Raw genomic sequence first — 18,060 nt, 5'->3', positions numbered from 1 at the left:
GTAGGCTTAATGACAGTGAAGTCACTTTATAGAAGGTGGCAGTTCCTCCAAAGGAGGCTCCCTGCCCACATTCCCCACCTACAGGGGTGGGAGATGATGCTCTGCTCGATCTGTGCTCCTCCGGTTACCCGCCTGTTAATCATCAGTCCTTTGTTGTTTGTGAGAAATCGTGTGGAGTGTGCTGCTTTGATCTTACAAGAAAAAGGAGGCGGCTGTCTTGAAGACGGGGGAGTCTGGGGCTGTTCCTTGAAAGATTGAAGGTATGTTAAAAGAGGAGGGTTAAGATTATCTTGGTTGTAAAGCAACTAAAGGGAAAGGGTAGCAAGCACCAACTACATGCCCACCTACATGATTTCATGGGAAAGAAAAGCAGAAGTGTCAAAAGCAGGTCCACCTACATGGTTTTACTGGTAAAAAAAAAAAAAAGAAAAGAAAAGCAATAAAGTTTCTCATACTAGACACTCTTAGGGAGACACGTGCCTCAATATCAGACCCTGAGTGTGCTTTCCAGGTTTATTAACCACCTGCTACCTCTGGGTTCACCAGCCTCAAACACAGGTAAGGGTTAATGGATGTTAATAATAAATTATTATTATCATTATTGTTATTATTATCTTCTGCAGTCTCTTTGAACTCTGTTGTCTTTTATCTTCAAGCACTTCATTGACTCCCATCTAGTAAATAGCTATAAAGCATTTAGCCTGTGGCAGGCACTGAGCATGGCACTGTCCAGGGACAAGTTTTCAAGGAGTTGCTTCACAGGGCAAGTAATTATGAAGCTCAGAACCCTAAAATTCCTTGCTAATGTGAAATTCATTAACAAATGCTTATAACTTCACCTCTTGGACATTCTGAGATCCCGACACTTATTCAGTTATTATTACTGAAACTATATGCATTATCTCATTTAATCCTTACAATGACCCTGTAAAGGAAGACACTACTATTATTTCCTTGTGTTTCTCAGATGAAGAAACTAAGGCTTACAGAGGAATTAACTAGCACAAGTTCAAATGGTTAGTAAGTGGCAAATCAGGATTCACACACAAGGCTGTGGTGTTCTATATCCAGAGCACCATGAGCACTATGCTCTCTTGCCTTATTTAAAAGTGATTGTCTTGGGTTTCCCTGGTGGCGCAGTGGTTGAGAGTCCGCCTGCCGATGCAGGGGACGCGGGTTCGTGCCCGGGTCTGGGAAGATCCCACATGCCGCGGAGTGGCTGGGCCCGTGAGCCATGGCCGCTGAGCCTGCGCGTCTGGAGCCTGTGCTCCGCAACGGGAGAGGCCACAGCAGAGAGAGGCCCGCATATCGCAAAAACTAAAAAAAGTGATTGTCTTGATTGATCTTTTTTGCATTTATAATTGGATTTATGCCCTTGCTTTATGTTATTAAATTCATGAAGTATATATGCCAACCAAATTCTGCTTTATAATGGTGGGCACCCATTTGTTTTCTGAAAATCCCAAATCTGAAGCCAAGGGCCAGGTGTATTTTGTCTCTTCATAAAATATGTTCCACAGCATGTTTATCATTTTAGATAGAATTCATTCTTGTTTCCTCCAGGATTTTGGCCTTGTGGTCACAGTGTGCAAGAAGTTTATAGCACATTAAATTAAACCCAGAGCCAAGTAAATACTCAAATATATTGGTTCTTTTAGATTCCCCCAATAAACATTTTATCTTCTCTATTTATTGAGTGTATCCTATCTTCCAAGCGATGTGTTAGATACTTGGAATACACCTTTACTTGTGGTTGGCCTTGAAGAGTAGTGTGTGTGTGTGTGTGTGTGTGTGTGTGTATATATATATTCAGGTAGTTGTGTCAGTGTTGGTTGATAACTATTGAAGAATTCTGTGAGGCAGTTCCTTGAAATCAGCCATGCTAGGAGTATTTACACCCCAGAAATCTGTTAATGCTATAAATCAAGTTTGGCTTTTGTTGTTCAGCTTTTTTCCATGGGGGAGGGGAGAAAAAGTGACCACTGAATTTAGAAAGCCTGCATTTCTGTTAAGGAAGAGATAAAATCATATGCTGAGAATGGAGAGTAATGGCGGTGGTAGGTGACTTGAAAAGAGTAGAAATGTTTTAGAACAGCTGTTCAGAAAAATAGGAGAAGAGACTGAGACCACGGTGGAATCATACATTTGTTACATGCATATAGATAATTATTTGGAAGGAAAACTGAAATTGTAGGTTGCCATGTAAAAGTGGTGAAACTGTTACTTTTATATGCAATTTAGATGCTTTGGGTAATGAATAAAAATTAAAGAAAATGAAGGTTTCTAGTTAATTGGCTGTTCATTAAATTAGGTGGAAGGGAGCTATGTGGGATAAGTCTGCCTTTGTCTAAGGTTGAAATCTCTTGCAGTTTTGTTGTGCATAATTGTATTAATCTGTAAATTAAGTGTTTTTATTTATTTATTTTTAAATTTATTTTTTTATTTTTGGTTGCTTCAGGTCTTTGTCAACGTACACAGGCTTCCTCTAGTTGCAGCAAGCGGGGGGCTACTCTTCGTTCTGGTGCACGGGCTTCTCATTGCAGTGGCTTCTCAGGTTGCGGAGCACGGGCTCTAGGCACGCAGGCTTCAGTAGTTTTGGCTCGCGGGCTCTAGGCACGCAGGCTTCAGTAGTTGTGGCGCACGGGCTTAGTTGCTCTGCAGCATGTGGGATCTTCCCGACCAGGGCTCGAACCCGTGACACCTGCATTGGCAGGCGGATTCTTAACCACTGCGCCACCAGGGAAGTCCCTAAGTGATTTTAAAAGTAACAAAGATGCATTCCATTTGGATAATGTATTACTCTTTTCTTTTTTTTTTTTATGATTCAGAGCCTGATTTTTTTTTTAACATCTTTAGTGGAGTATAATTGCTTTACAATGGTGTGTTAGTTTCTGCTTTATAACAAAGTGAATCAGCTATATGTACACATATATCCCCATATCCCCTCCCTCTTGAGCCTCCCTCCCACCCTCCCTATCCCATCCCTCTAGGGGGTCACAAAGCACCTAGCTGATCTCCCTGTGCTATGCAGCTGCTTCCTACTAGCTATTTTACATTTGGTAGTGTATATATGTCAGTGCTACTCTCTCACTTCCTCCCAGCTTACCCTCTCCTACCCCCGTGTCCTCAAGTCCATTCTCTTTGCATTCTAGCAGCTTCATTGAAATACAGTAATATGTCACCAGAGATCAACAATAAAGGAGATCAAAAGAGATATTACACAGTGAAAGCACTTGGTAAAGTATGTATTACTCTACCAAGTGCTTTCACTGTGTAATATCTCTTGATCTCCTTTATTGTTGATCTCTGGTTGACGTACTACCATTAGAGAAATAAGATGAGATATATAGGTTCAGTAAATAACAGGGCAATGAAAAGTCATTGTAGATGAGTTACAAAAAATATAAATTTGTATCCCTGAACTAAATAGATCTACTTTGAATCACTTTCTTCAGATCAAAAATATAAAAGTAGAACTTAAAAAAAGCTATATATCTTTTCTAGAAATAACAGTTAAAAGGCTCAAACATAAGTCTCTATTAACTTGCTCTCCTAGATTGGCGATTTCACAATTTATGGGTCTTTATGTTGTCTGTACATATTGAGTAGATATTCTACTCCAACATCAAAAGCATTGGTGAATGATTTCAAAGCTAATTGTCAAGCTTTCCTAGTTAATTCCTTAAAAGAATTCAAGCGGCAGTTTTTAAGTACAGAGATTTGGTTTCTTAGGAAGAAAAATCTCTTGACATTCCAGCCTTGAATTTGGTAGTTATTACTAGAATGAACATTTATCATGTGGATGGCAGTCAGCTGGCTCTTCCTGAATTTAGAAAAATAATCCAAAATACATTTAACTCTTGGGAACTTTAACACACTTTTCTAGACCTTTGAGGGCATAATAGCCACAACAGTAATAGTTGTTTAGAAATCTGGGGGAAGTCAACATTTTTGAGCATTCTTAGAATGACCTTTACAAACCAAACTTTTGAGGCACTTTGAATCTTGTAAGGTGACTTTTCAAGGCACTGCTGTTCTTTCTTTTTAATGAATATTCCAATACTTTAAAGTAAAATAGCCTTTTGGGGAGTTGTAACTATATAGTGTAGCCTAAGCTAATTTTACCATGTAAGAATTAATGTTCTGTGGAGCTAAACCATCACTGACAAATTACAAAAATGCTTAATTGCTTAAAGGTGCACAGTTCACCAATGTGTGGCTGTTTGAGGGCATGCTTTAACAGATGACTAGGACACTTAGAATGTCCTTTCAAATTATATCTTAAATGGAATACATTAATTTTTAGTATTGTTTTTAAATGTGGTATAAATTCTCAGAGGTTAAAAAAAAAAGGTAAAGACAGGGAAACTGCTCTTTCTGCCAATAGATTTTTCATCTCTTTTAGTGTACTCTAATTATACCTTGATTACTATGAATGTATTTTTTCTACTTTAGAAAATGTTTTATTTTCAAATAAATGAAGATGTTCACTAAAATACTGCTGTTAAATTTTAGATGAATTTATTACAAGGAGAGTTCAGAGTTGATTTTTTGTATTTTGTCTTAGCTTCTGTACTTAAATTGGGCATAACACTCACAGAAGTAGACTCAAAGAACATTACTGAGGCTATCCTTTGTGATAGGAATGGTACAGATAAATTATCACATTCAGTCTCTAAACTCTGTTAGTATGCTTATTTCAGAAATACAGTATTTCAAAAAATATAATATAAGTTGGGCAGTACTTACAGTAATGGAGATAAAAATTGGAATGATTACCACCTATAGACACAATTTTCTTCTTCTTTTCTTTATATATCAGTTGCTTCTGTACCAAAAAGTGTTTGGTTTCAGCAGCGACAGTTCCTATAGACCCTGATACATGGGCTTTTGCTTTGCTGCTTCAAACTCAGGAAACATGAGAGCTGGAATCAGGGTCCACTATTTGCCTGTGGAATACTGAGCAACCCAGAGGCCACATAAGACTATCCGGTTGGTAGTTGGAGAAGGTGAGGGACCCAAGAATTGGCTTTTGGAAATCCTTCATTGCCAAGATTTGTGTTCTAAACAAAAGTGCCCAGAAAGTTGAGACCGATCATGGAAAAACAATGTCTTAGAAAACAAAACAGAGTTTTGAGTGGAAAGTGAAAATTCAGCCTGTTTAAAACTATGGCCATATCACAGAATGAGAGTTCAAGTCTGTGGTCCATGAGGCAGAGGTAGTCCAGCCCAGTGGTTTCCACATCCTTTTTAAATAGCCGAATTACTTTCATTCCAAGTAAAATTTTACCCTATATTTCAATATAACAAATAGTGGTGGTATTTATTTTGCAGGGAAAAATTTAAGCTTTTCATTATGATAAATTTCATCAATTAAAAATAATTAGGTACTTTAGATGAACACAAGTATTTGAAATATTGATTTTCAAGTGATATTTGCCGTATGCATCCAGTCTGTTTCTCAATTTTGTTTTGGTTTCTCAGTGAGTAAATATGTGTGGTATATAACAGATTCGATTGTGTGCGCTCCTTTTGGTTTTGAAATTTGTTTTTAAAAATTCAAACCAAATATTTGCACAACTGTGATTCGGTTCAGTAATACAACTGAAAAAACTGGGATCGTGGAGGTCCATTTCCTTGCCAGTAACACAAGGACTAGTCTCAGCATAGAGCTTGTTCCCCTGATATTTTTTGAAAAAGCCACCCTGACTTCTCACAATGAAAGCATTCATTCATTCTCATGTTCTTCCTTTTCTTTTTCTCCCTCTCTTGGTCCCTCAAAAAGTAACTTCATGTATATTTACATCACCGTTGATTTTTCTATTATAGGAGCGGCAGAAAAGAGTTCTAAGCATGGTGCGGAAGACAAGACTCAGACCATTATTACAGCCATGAAAGAAAGAATGAAGATCAGGGAGACAAACAGGCCAGAGGTGTTTGAAGTAATTCAGGAAATGTTTCAGATTTCTAAAGAAGATTTTGTGCAGTACACAAAGGCGGCCAAACAGAGTGTACTGGACGGGACATCTAAGTGGTCAGCAAAAATAACCATTACAGGTAAAAATAAGTCTTTTTTAAAATTTTCATTCCATATTGAGATTTTTATATGTCTTAGAAATCACTGCTACTAATAGTTATAGGTAAGATAAGTAGAATTTTTCAATCTTGTCAATATTGAAGTCTAATTGGTACTTCAAATTTCTGAAATGTGTACTAGATAATTGAAATCATTTCAGTCTATGTCTTGTTCTAATCAAAAGCTCTTCAAGAGGAAGAAAGTTCTATTTTGTAATATACTCATCAATACACTGCAGTTTACAGGAGACTAGCTTTGTTGCTGCCTGCCACTGATAAATGACAAGAGTAGCCAGTAATCTCTTCGGTCAGTTTTTCTTAATGAGAAAACAAATATTGTTTTATATACTCCTGGATCGGTATCCCTCATTCATTTGATCCTTGATTTGGCAATCTGAGTTTAGTGATGTCTAATAACTTGAACTTCTGAAGTTGCTTGTAAGTAACAGCAACTGCATATGTTACATGTTGATATTTACCACGCCTTTTAACTTACTCATATTGTATTCAAAAGGTAAAATAAAGAAGGTTCTGTTACTGAGTTGAGTTGATCAATACTGACAGTAATTTCATAAATAAATGAATACATTTTAAATCACAGACCTTTGAATTACATTGGGTAATTTGCTTATTGTATGTGCATTCTCATTTATCTATACATGGTGCAGTGATATATATGAGTATATAGCTAATATGCATATGTATGTATACCACTACTGTTCATTACAGGCAAAAGCAAATATTCATGAAAGGAAGGTTTTAATGTTCTGTGATTCATTCTTTTCTTAAACATTTTGTTAAGTCCTGTTGCTCATGAAAATGAAAGCAATGGGGTTGCATTGCAAACCAAGGGGACAACGAAATAGAAAATGTTTCCTTCATTATCAATTTTTTTGTTTCTGAGGAAATCTTTATATTAAAAGTTTGAATTTGGTTTATTTCAGTGGTTTCTGCACAAGGCTTGCAGGCAAAAGACAAAACAGGGTCAAGTGACCCATATGTTACAGTTCAAGTCGGAAAGAACAAAAGAAGAACTAAAACCATTTTTGGAAACTTGAATCCAGTATGGGATGAGAAGTTTTATTTGTAAGTAAATAATGAAACTATTACAAATATTAAAATATTTCAGGATAAATTTAAGACAGGCATTCACAGTATGCAAGCAATAATTATCTCATTTTTTAATTGTATCTATGCATAAATTATAAAAAAGTGAAACTAATATTATGAACTCAGTAACCTCATAATATTTATTATTTATTCTTCATCTTGGGAAGCAAGTGAATTAAAAAAAATATTACAAACAAAAAAGTTGGCACAGCTAAGGTGAGTTTGCAGGAGAAAAAAAAAAAAAGATTATGACATGATCTGTAACTTGGGTTGGCCCAATCTAGTAAGGAATTTACAAGCTTGATTCAGCAATAGCTTGGCATCTGAAGATTGATGACTAAAGACAATAGAAAGATTTGGGGCATCACCTGGCCCATTACAGCTACACCAGCCTGTACTGATGAAATTGTTGATGATAACTTTTAAAACCTCTCATTTTCTGTGAGGTCATTTATTTTAAACCTCTTATATCCTGTACCAAACAGCAAGAAATCATTTTTTGTCAAGGGTTCTTTTCTTTCTATTAGCCCTTTTTGGAGAGAGAGAAGGTAACGTCCAATTACCATTTGGTAGAAATGAAAAGCCCTAACTGTGAGTTTAAAGGCAGACTGTTCTTTTTCTCTCCTTCTTTCTTTGTTAATAGTTTACACATGGCTCTCATAAACATGCTAAATAAGCAAACTCAACACATACAGCTTGTTTGGGAATGTGGACAAGAGTATATATAAAATACAGAATTTCACATGTATATTGGCTGATGAAGGGAGTGTTAAGAAAAGGGTGTGGAAAATCAGTTGGGACCCAATAACAGAGAGTACCATGGAAAAAGTTAAGAGCTTTCTATGATTTCTACTTCAGACTGCTGGGAGAAACCATTTTAATATCTCTTTGTTTGTTAAGAGAAGATAAATCAATTGATAGTCATAAATTCTTATTCCTAAGGCAGTCAAGTTAAGTGACTAAAGTAGGATGAGGGCAAAAAAGGGGAGGGACAAGGACTGTGGGAAACTTGAGAGCAAGTGACTTGGGAAAGACACAGCTTCCACTGCCATGCAGTCCTGCAGCTGCAATGCAGCTAGAATTTCCAGTTTCTTAGGAGAAGCTGGAGATTTGAAAGTTTAAAAAGAACTTTATTGAAGTATAATTGGAAAAAAAAGTCTACATCTTCATAGTGTACAATTTAAGTTTTGACATATGTATACCCTATGAAACTGTCACCACAGACAAGAAGATGAACATATCTGTCAACCCAAAAAGGTTCTTTATGCCCCATTGAAGCCATCCCTCCTGACTGCCCCCCCATGCCAGGCAATCACTGGCTGGCTTTATGGTGCTATAGAACTTTTTTTTTTTTTTTTTTGCATTTCTACAATTTTGTGTGAATAGATCTTACAGCATGCATCCTTCTTTTGTGTGTTTTTTTTCACTCAGCATAGCTGTTTTGAGATCCATCCATGTTGTAGGGTTTAGCAATAATTTATTTCTTTTTATTGCCAGGTAGCATTTCATTGTATTAAAATATAACCGTTGGTTTATGCAGTCACCTTCAATGGCCATTTGGTATGTTTATAGTTTTTAGCTATTAAAAAATGAAGTTGTTAAGAGCACTTATATGGACATATGTTTACATTTCTCTTGAATAAATACCTAAGACTAGAATAGCTGGAACATATATTAGGAGCATGTTTAATTTTTAAGACTCTTCCTAAGTGCTTGTACCATTCTATATACATTTTCACCACCTGTGTATGGGAATTCCAGGTCTCACAAATCCTTACAATGTCAGGCCAGTCTTGGATTTTAGCCATTCTAATACATGTGTCTTGTTATCTTATACTGCTTTTATTTTGTATTTATCTAACGACTAATGATTTCAGGCATCTTAGAATATGTTTATATGCTATCCATGTGTCTTCATTAGTTAACTATCCAAGTATTTTGCCCATTTTTATTTTTGTGTGTTTTTATTTGTATAAGTTTTATATTTTTAATGTTTCACATGTTGGTCTATGATACATTTTGATGTGATTATTTTTAATGTGGTATAAGTTATAGACCCAAGTTCTTTATTTCGCGTATGGAAATCCAGTGGTTCCTGCACCATTTTTTGAAAACACTATCCTTTCTGTACTAAACTGCTTTTGCACCTTTTATAAAATTCTGCTTTCTGTATATGTGTGGAGATTATTTCTGTTTCTGGATTTTTTATTTTGATCTTTTTCTCCAGGTATATGCCACTACCACATGGTCTTGATTAGTTATACTTTATAATAAATAAAGTCTTAAAATCAGGTAGTGCTAGCCCTCCAACTTTTTCTTTTTTCAAAGTTATTTTATTTATTTTAGAACCTTTGAATTATTTTCATGTGAAGTTTTTAATTGACTTATCGTTTTTCACACAAAAGGAAGCCTGATATGGTTTTGATTGCTTTATTGCCTTGGCTAAGATTTCCAGAATAATGCCAAGTAAAAGTGATAAGAGCAGACATCGTGGCCTTTTTCCTGATCTTAGATGGAAGACGTTCCTTTCTTGAATAACTGTGATATTAGCTTTGGGCTTATTGCAGATGCAAATTTTCCAGTTAAGACAGCCATCTGCTACTTCCAGTAGGCTAAGAATTTTGATCAGAAATCAATGTTGCATTTTGTCTAATGCTTTTACTGCGTCTATTGAGAGAATCATATAATTCCGAATGTCATTTTTAAAACTTTACTTGGCCGATATTGTTCCATTGTCTTTGTGTTTGCCTCGCTTCCTTATTTTCAATGATAAATCTGTTGTCTTCTTTGCTACCTTGTACATGTCTTTTTCCCCCCATAATTGCTTTTAAGGTTTTGTTTTCTTTACTCACCTGTACAATTTGATTGCAGTGCGCCATGGTGTAATTTTCGTTGTGTTTCTGGTGCTTAGGGTTTATTGAGCTACTTGGGCCTGTGAGTTTGCAGTTTTCTTTAAATTTGGGGGAATTTTGGCCACTGTTTCTTTAAATATTCTTTCTGTCCCTGTCTTCTGGAGATTTCACTTATACATATATTAAGCCTGTTGAAGTTGTCCCACAGGCCACGGATGCGCTTATGTTCTCTCTCCCTCTCTCTCTGCCTCCCTTCCTTTCTCTGTGTTTCACTTTAAATTATTTCTATTGCTAGGCATTCAAATTCACTGACCTTTTCTTCTGTAATGTCTAATCTACTCTTAATCCAAGCCACTGTGTTTTTCATCTCAGACATTTATTTTCCATGTCAGGGAGTTCAAATTGAGTCTCTGTATCTTCCATATCTCTACTTAATTGTTTAAAATTAAGATGTTATTGGGGGGGAGGAGGTTCATAGGAAAATTGAGAGGAATGTGTAGTGATTTCCCATGTACCTGCTACCCCCACGCATGCATAGCCTCCCTCCATTATCACCATCTCCCACCAGCATGTGGGTATATTGTTACAATTGATAAACCTACATTGACACAAGATAATCACTCAAAATTCAGAGTAGACATTACCTTTCTCATAGTGTTTTACATTTTATACATTTGGGCAAATGTATAATGACATGTATCCATCATTATGGTATCATACAAAGTATGTTTACTGCCTTAAAAATCCTCTGCGCTTCATCCATTCACTCCTCTTCCCTCGCCAAATCCTTGGCAACTACTGATCTTTTTACTGTCTCCAAAGTTTTGCCTTTTCTAAAACGTCATATAGTTGGAGTCATACAGTACGTAGCATTTCCAGATTGACTTTTTTTTTCATTTAGTAATATGCACTGAAGTTTCCTCTGTGTTTTTTTTCATGGCTTGATAGCTCATTTCTTTTTCAGCACTGAATAATATTTAATTGCCTTGATGTACTAGAGTGTTTTTATTCATTCACCTACTGAAGAACATCTTGGTTACTTCCAAGTTTTAGCCATTATGAATAAAGCTGCTATAAATATTCATATGCAGGTTTTTATGTGGACATAAATTTTCAGCTCCTTAGGGTAAATGCCAAGGAGTATGATTGCTAGATTCTATGGTAAGGGTATGTTTAGTTTTGTAAGAAACGGCCAAACTGTCTTCCATAGTGTCTGGACCATTTTGTGTTCTCCCCAGCAGTGAATAACAGTTCTTCTTGTTCCACATCCTCTCTAGCGTTTGACATTGTCAGTATTTTGAATTTCGGCTGATCTGGTAGGTGCGTATGGTACCTCATTTTAATTTGATTTTCATTTGAGACGATCCATGTGGAACATCTGTTCATTTGCTTATTTGCAATCCTGTTCATTATCTTTGGTGAGGTGTCTGTTAAGGTTTTCGGCCCATTTCTTTTTTTTTTTTTTTTTTTTGGCGGTACGTGAGCCTCTCACTGTTGTGGCCTCTCCCGTTGCGGAGCACAGGCTCCGGACGCACAGGCTCAGCGGCCATGGCTCACGGGCCCAGCCGCTCCGCGGCATGTGGGATCTTCCCGGACCGGGGCACGAACCCGTGTCCCCTGCATTGGCAGGCGGACTCTCAACCACTGCGCCACGACGGAACCTCCCCTGGCCCATTTCTTAATCAAGTTGTTTATTATTATTGAGTTTTAAGATTTCTTTGAATATTTTGGATAATAGTCTTTCATCACATGTGCCTTTTGAAAATACTTTCTCCATGTCTGTAGCTTGTCTTCTCATTCCCCTGACATTGTCTTTCTCTACTTAGTTTTCTGATTCATGCAATACTTGTAATAATTGTTTTGATGCCCTTGACTGACAATTCTAACATTTGTGTCCATTCTTGGTCAGTTTTGATTGATAATTTTTTTTCCCTTGTTTTGTGTTGTGTTTTTCTGCTACTTCATGTGCCTGGTAATTTTATATTGAATGAAATACTTTGCAAATATTACTTTGTTGGTTGCTGGATACTTTTGGTATCCTCTAAATATTCTTGAGCTCTGTTCTGAGACATAGTTAAGTTACATGGAAACATACAGTTCTTTAGGTAGGTCTTGCTTTTTAAAATTTGTTAAGTGGGAATGAAATAGCACTCAACTTCAGGCTAATTATTCCTCAGTACTGAAGCAAGACTCTAACATGTCCTCCACCTACTGACTCATGAATGATAAGGTTTTCTTGTCTGTGCAGTGGACACAAACACTATTTCTAGCCTTGGTGAGTGTTGGGCACTGTGACATCTAATCCTTTCAAGGGTGGCTTTTAACCTGGCTTTGGGTAGTTTCATCACATGCGTGCACTTATTACTCAGCGGATTGCCCAAGATGAGCCTGAAGTAGATTGTTGCTTTCTTTCTGTTCAGTTCTCTTCTTTTTGATAGTATGTATGCCCTGTGACTTCTAGCTACATTGGCTTTTTCAGATTTTCAACTCAGAGAGTCCAGTGGACTCCACCTGGGTTTTCTCTCTTTGCACAGTGGCCTGGAAACTCCCTCAGGGAAGTAAGCTGAAGTAATGGTAAGGCTCACCTTGTTAATTTTTTTCACCTCCTTGAAATCACTGTTCTTCTTTGACAGATCTTCAGTATATTGAGAAACAATGTTTTATATATTTCGCTCACTTCTTGACTTTTCATGTGGGGGGAATCTCTAGTCCCGGTTACTCCCTCTTGACTAGAATAGAAAGTCTGGAACTTTGAATTTAATTGATAAGCAAAACAAAATAAAACAGTATGAAAGCCAACACAGAACATGTGAAACAAGGTACAACCTTTGGAGGTATGTGACGCATAGGTTTTCAGTTGCAATCAATGAAATAAAGCATCCATTTAAAGAAATGCAGTAGTAGAAATATTCTAGTTTTATAATCCTGGAAAGGACCCCCTTTGACAAATCAGCTGAACAATGATAAGTGCATGCATATGAGGAAACTTCCCAAGACCAAGGTAAGGTCCACCCAAAAGAATTAGATATGACAGTGCCCAGTGTTCAGTCACGTCAGGAATAGTGTTTGCTCCCACTGGACAGGCTAGAAAGATTCATGGTTCATGGGCTGAGTATACTGGAATGGATATTGAAAACATGAGTAATCAGTATTCTAACTGGCAGTTTTTCGTGTAATTTACCGTATACTTGTTTTCCTTTTGATAGGAGGCACCAACAATACATGTATTTTTAAAACAGCATCCTTTTCAAGGAAGAAATTTAAATTTATTGCACTAGGCTGTGCATATAATATATATATATATATATATAGAATATTTTTCACATTTTTCACTTTACTGACAAAATATTTATGAGCTTTAAGTGAAATCATGCTCACAAATATTTTCCACATTTTCCTTCTAGAATATAAAAAAATGAATGCCTAAATTTTCAACAGTAATTAATTTTGTTGCCAGTTACCTGAACTCCAAGATTCCATTTTTATTATCGATATTCTATATCACTGGTTCTAGAAATACTATTTTGAATCTACCTGTCCATGATTTCATTTGAGCATGAAAATGGTGTGATAGTTGCAAACTTGTCTTCCTTTATAAGGAAGGAGGAAATGAGTTCATAGTGTATTTATGTGCAGATTTTGAAAAATGCATACATGTCGCAGATGAACTCACCCAGGCCTCCCACTACCCTGACAGTTCTGCCCTGTGAACTGGAGTGTAAAAACGTGTCCTGACATTCTGAAAATAGGACGGCTTATTCATCGTATGGCTTTAGTTTGCATTTGGGGCAATTTGCTTCAATTCTGAGCTTTAGCTTTTCTAATATGGAGAAAATGGGATAATACATACTTCCCAGGACTGATATATTTGTTGAGATAATGTATATAGAGCTTTTGTCTCTTGTTAAGCATATTCAAAATGGCAGTTGTATTTTTATAATTATTAGCGTTAATAACATGATCACATCCTTTGTGCCGAGATTCAGGACTTAGAGCAGAAATGGCAGTAATACTTTCATACCGAAAAGGTTCCAGCCTGGATAGTGAGGCCAAGAGGAGTCTGATGAACAAGGTGCTGTAGGAAGGAAGTACTGCTGAAAGAAGAATTTAGAGAATTGAAACTGGGCGAAGTTTTGAGACATGGTTTTATCCAACTCCCTTATCTTACTGATGAGAAAATCAAAGCTTAGACAGGTTATAGTAGAGACAAGACTACAAAGCAGCCCCCTATTGTGAAGGCAAAAATAAGATACAAGTAGAAATAAAGAGGTGTGTCTTTCCCCACCTTCAGACTCTTCCTCTGGACCTGAACCAGGCAGGCAGTCACAAAGCTGGTAAGACAAAAATGCAGATGAAGTAATTTTTCAATTTTTTTTGTTTGAAAGCCTAATGGTTCACCCACTAATGGCACTTTGATGCCCTCAAAAGATTAATGCTAAGTAATTTCAATTTTAATTTTACCTCTCTTGCCATGGGTTAAAAAAAGAAGTTTGAAATTTTAATCTTCAAAAGACTAGGGATGTGTGATTCTAGAATGTGGCACTCTGGACAGTGTTTACAGAGAACAGAGACATGACCAATTAAGCCCTTGCAGAAATGTGGGGTAGGAGGGGTTGTAAACGTGTTATTTTTAAAATATCACATGAAAATTAATTACACTAATCTACATGAAAGCACTTTGAAATTGATATAGTGTTACGTAAATCTAAGGTGCTCCTTATCTTTGCTCTTGGATCCTAGTAAGTTATGGATTCGATCATTTCATAATTAATTATGACCCGATTTTATTTTCCTGTGCTATAATTAAAGAAATGGTTATGCTTATCATAAACCATTCCCTCAGGAGGAAAAGGAGTCAGTCTCTCCCAGTGGGTTCTAGAGAGAAAATGGAAGTATAGTCTGCCGATTTGAATAAGACATTTTGTAGTTAGAAGACTTAAATTTTATATATGTGTTGATACTATGCTTTCTAGAGAACTCTACAGTTGATCCTTGGTGCCTCACTTTTGCTAACATAGGAAATAAAAACAAAATATGCTGATTCCCTCCTGGAGGGGCAGTAGCTGGTACGTATTGGCTATCTTTTTTAGATTGGTGTCAATATTAACCATTGGAGTAAAGAGTTATTTTAATAACAGAGAGTCTAGTCAATACATTGCCTGTGGTAGGAGTGTGGACACGCCCTCATTTATTCATGGTGGTGTTGAATAGGCACGGCAGTGGTGTTTAAACATTCTACTCATGTATTGACTGAACAACCAGCTTCACTTGCTTTGTGGGGTAGCAGTTAAATTCCACCCTCATTTCCTGAGTGTCCTTTATATGCAAAGCACTGTACTGGGTCCACGGAAAGTACTGACTTGAGTAATTTCATGTTATACACAAAAGCTCTCTGTCCTTCAAGTTTACAAACCTGAGTTCCAGAACTATTCTGGATCCAGCATGCTTCTTGACCTCCAGGAAACCCCTCAACCTCTTTGAATCTCAGTTTCACAGTGGGCATTGTGCACAAAAAGCATTCCCCACCTTGACTCAATGAAGTTATTATTAGGAAGTAGTGTACATGAAAGCTCTTTTAACACATAAGCACCCAAAATTCATAATGCTGTTATTTGTAGAGGTTTGATTGTCTTGGCCCTTTGAAGCATATGCCACCCATGTTGCATTCACAGCTACCCAGATGCGGTGGCACACCGAGTGCCTCAGGCCCAAGGCTCTCCACTGTGCCATGTGCTGCTCAGCCCAGGGCTGAGTATGAATTAAGCATAAACTCAGCTCCATAGGAGATAACATTTAAATACTACAGTTAAATAAAAATGTCTTCAGAGCATGGCAGGTTAATATTTTAAAATGACAGCCTGAATGTAATCAAGGATTTGATTTATTGCCTGGATTACTAGCGGAGGCCTTTCCTGGGCTATGTGGGATGGGAGCATTTCCTCAGTCGTCTGAGCTAGCTTACAATGATGCATCAGGAAGTCATTTGTCAAGAAGATAGTCCCACGATTGTCTAAAGCAAGAAGGAGTTTAGTCACACTTCACGGGCTTACAAATTTGTTTACTTACCATTGTCTACATCGTGAATATGCCTGGCAACAGGGGGATATAATAACCAGTAGTGCCTTTAACTTAGTAAACAAGGTTGAACCATTACTCATCCATATACAGCAGAGCCAATAGACTAGCACCTACTTCATGAATAATTCATACCAGAACTTAAGGGTTAGTAAGGAGAGGAAGGTGTATGGAAAGAGGTCTGGACAGAATTCAATGAAGTATGAACTTAGGGCCACCAAAAAGAATAGATTTATAGTCAACAAACCATAAAATTTTGGATCAGGACAGATCCTTGATATTCTATAGGCTGAGATACAGAGGAACATAGACTTTACTTAGTTTTAAACTGAGGATCAACTAGAATTCAAACAAAATTCCCCAGATCTTTAGGGAGCAGTTAAATTACAAACAGCAAACTCTTGGGGCAATGGGGTCTATTCTGTAGAGATCCCTCTTGGTGGGAAGAAAGGGTCTACATTTAAACTGGTCCATAGAAAAGGAATTAGGAAGAAACAAATTGTATTACAGAAAGCCTTTGCAGGAGTCCAGGAAAAGCCAAACAGTAGAACTCCAAAAGGGCAGAAATTATTATGCTTATTTATTTTCTCTATTTTTCTCTGATGTTTGTCCATCTCTATGTGTTTTTCTCCATCTCTGCCCCTCCATTATATATTTTCTCTTCTCTCTCTCCGTCTCTCCCTCTCCCTGTCTGCCTCTCATCTGTCACTGTCCCTCCTTGTGTCCCTTCCCCTCCCTTCTTTCCTCCCTGCTCTGTACTCCAGTCTGATTCCTGATGTCTAATCAATAGCTTTTCATTAATTAGCTTCCATGTGGTTCGTAATAGCCTTAGCACTAAGGTCATGTGTTTCCTACCTCTAGTGCTCACGGTTTCTTTGCATTTTTAAGCAGTTAGCCCAATTCCTCTTTGTGAAACAAACCATACAAGTCGTGGGTGGTCTCCTGGTGACTAATTTGAGCCTATGGATTGAACCAATTCCCCCTGAGTAAAATATATATATATATATATATATATATATATATATATATATATATTTATAGAATGTAAGTAAAGGTACTTAACAGTCATCTGGATTTTTGTAGCATTTTCAAGACCCAATCACTATAGCCAGCCATCCTCTGTTTGGTTCATCCCCCCACCTCTTGGATGTGCCCCACATGTGGACCAACCATTTTGAAGGCAGAGAAAGGAGACTCACATGCTAGTGCTATCCCTAGCCAAATTGGAAATGTGCAGATCTCTACCAACTTAGAACTGTACAATGTAAAGTCCAACTTCCTGGGCATTTTGTGTGTGTGTCAGTACCAGCTCCAACCCTGTTTAGAAAAATAATTCTTTCAACAAATATTTATGTGTGAGGCACTCTCCTAGATGCTACAGACATTGAGGTAAATATGCACAATAGTTGCTTCCTCATACACAGTTCTCATTCTAATTGGTGGGGAGACTGTGCTGAGACTCATATCAGCTAGGAAAAGAGTCAATGCTAGGAAATTAGGGGCGAATGGACAGTTCCCCTTGGTCCTGCCATCCTGGCTGAGCTTGACAATAGAACATTTATCTCTGTGTAAAGGGTGTATAAAACAAGATAATATTGGACAAAAGAAATTCTAGATAAGTAATCACCTTATTGAGATATAATGGCTAGGAAAAAAAATCTAAAACCCAAATCATTGAAAGTATCATCATAATTATAGTCACTGATATTTGTGTAACCATTTACTGTATCTTAACTGCTACCACATGTATTACACTTCTCAAATACCTTACGAAGCATTGCCATTACTGTTGTTGTTGTTATTGTCATTTTATAAATAAGAAAGCTAAGACTCAGGGAGGGAAACAGATTGTTGCTAAAGAATTCATCCAAACAAGGAAAGTAAAAGAACAAAGACTCTTATCTTCATCTTCTATTACTGCAGTAAGTGCCCTTTCCACACTATCTCA

General features: G+C 37.1%; 1 protein-coding gene across 2 annotated transcripts in view; it reads left to right on the top strand.

The window, feature by feature from the left end:
- Positions 1 to 18,060, top strand: part of UNC13C (unc-13 homolog C) — a 790,070-nt gene that overhangs the window by 419,136 nt on the left and 352,874 nt on the right. For both annotated transcript variants that reach the window (XM_049705963.1, XM_049705964.1), the window contains 2 exons: positions 5,830 to 6,057; positions 7,020 to 7,161. In XM_049705963.1, coding sequence (XP_049561920.1) covers positions 5,830 to 6,057; positions 7,020 to 7,161 — 370 coding nt within the window. The remainder of the gene's footprint in view (positions 1 to 5,829; positions 6,058 to 7,019; positions 7,162 to 18,060) is intronic.

Source organism: Orcinus orca, chromosome 2, assembly GCF_937001465.1.
Source record: "Orcinus orca chromosome 2, mOrcOrc1.1, whole genome shotgun sequence".
Taxonomy (NCBI): Eukaryota; Metazoa; Chordata; class Mammalia; order Artiodactyla; family Delphinidae; genus Orcinus; species Orcinus orca.
Note: the sequence above shows the minus strand (reverse complement) of the source record. Positions and strands in the feature narration are given on the sequence as shown.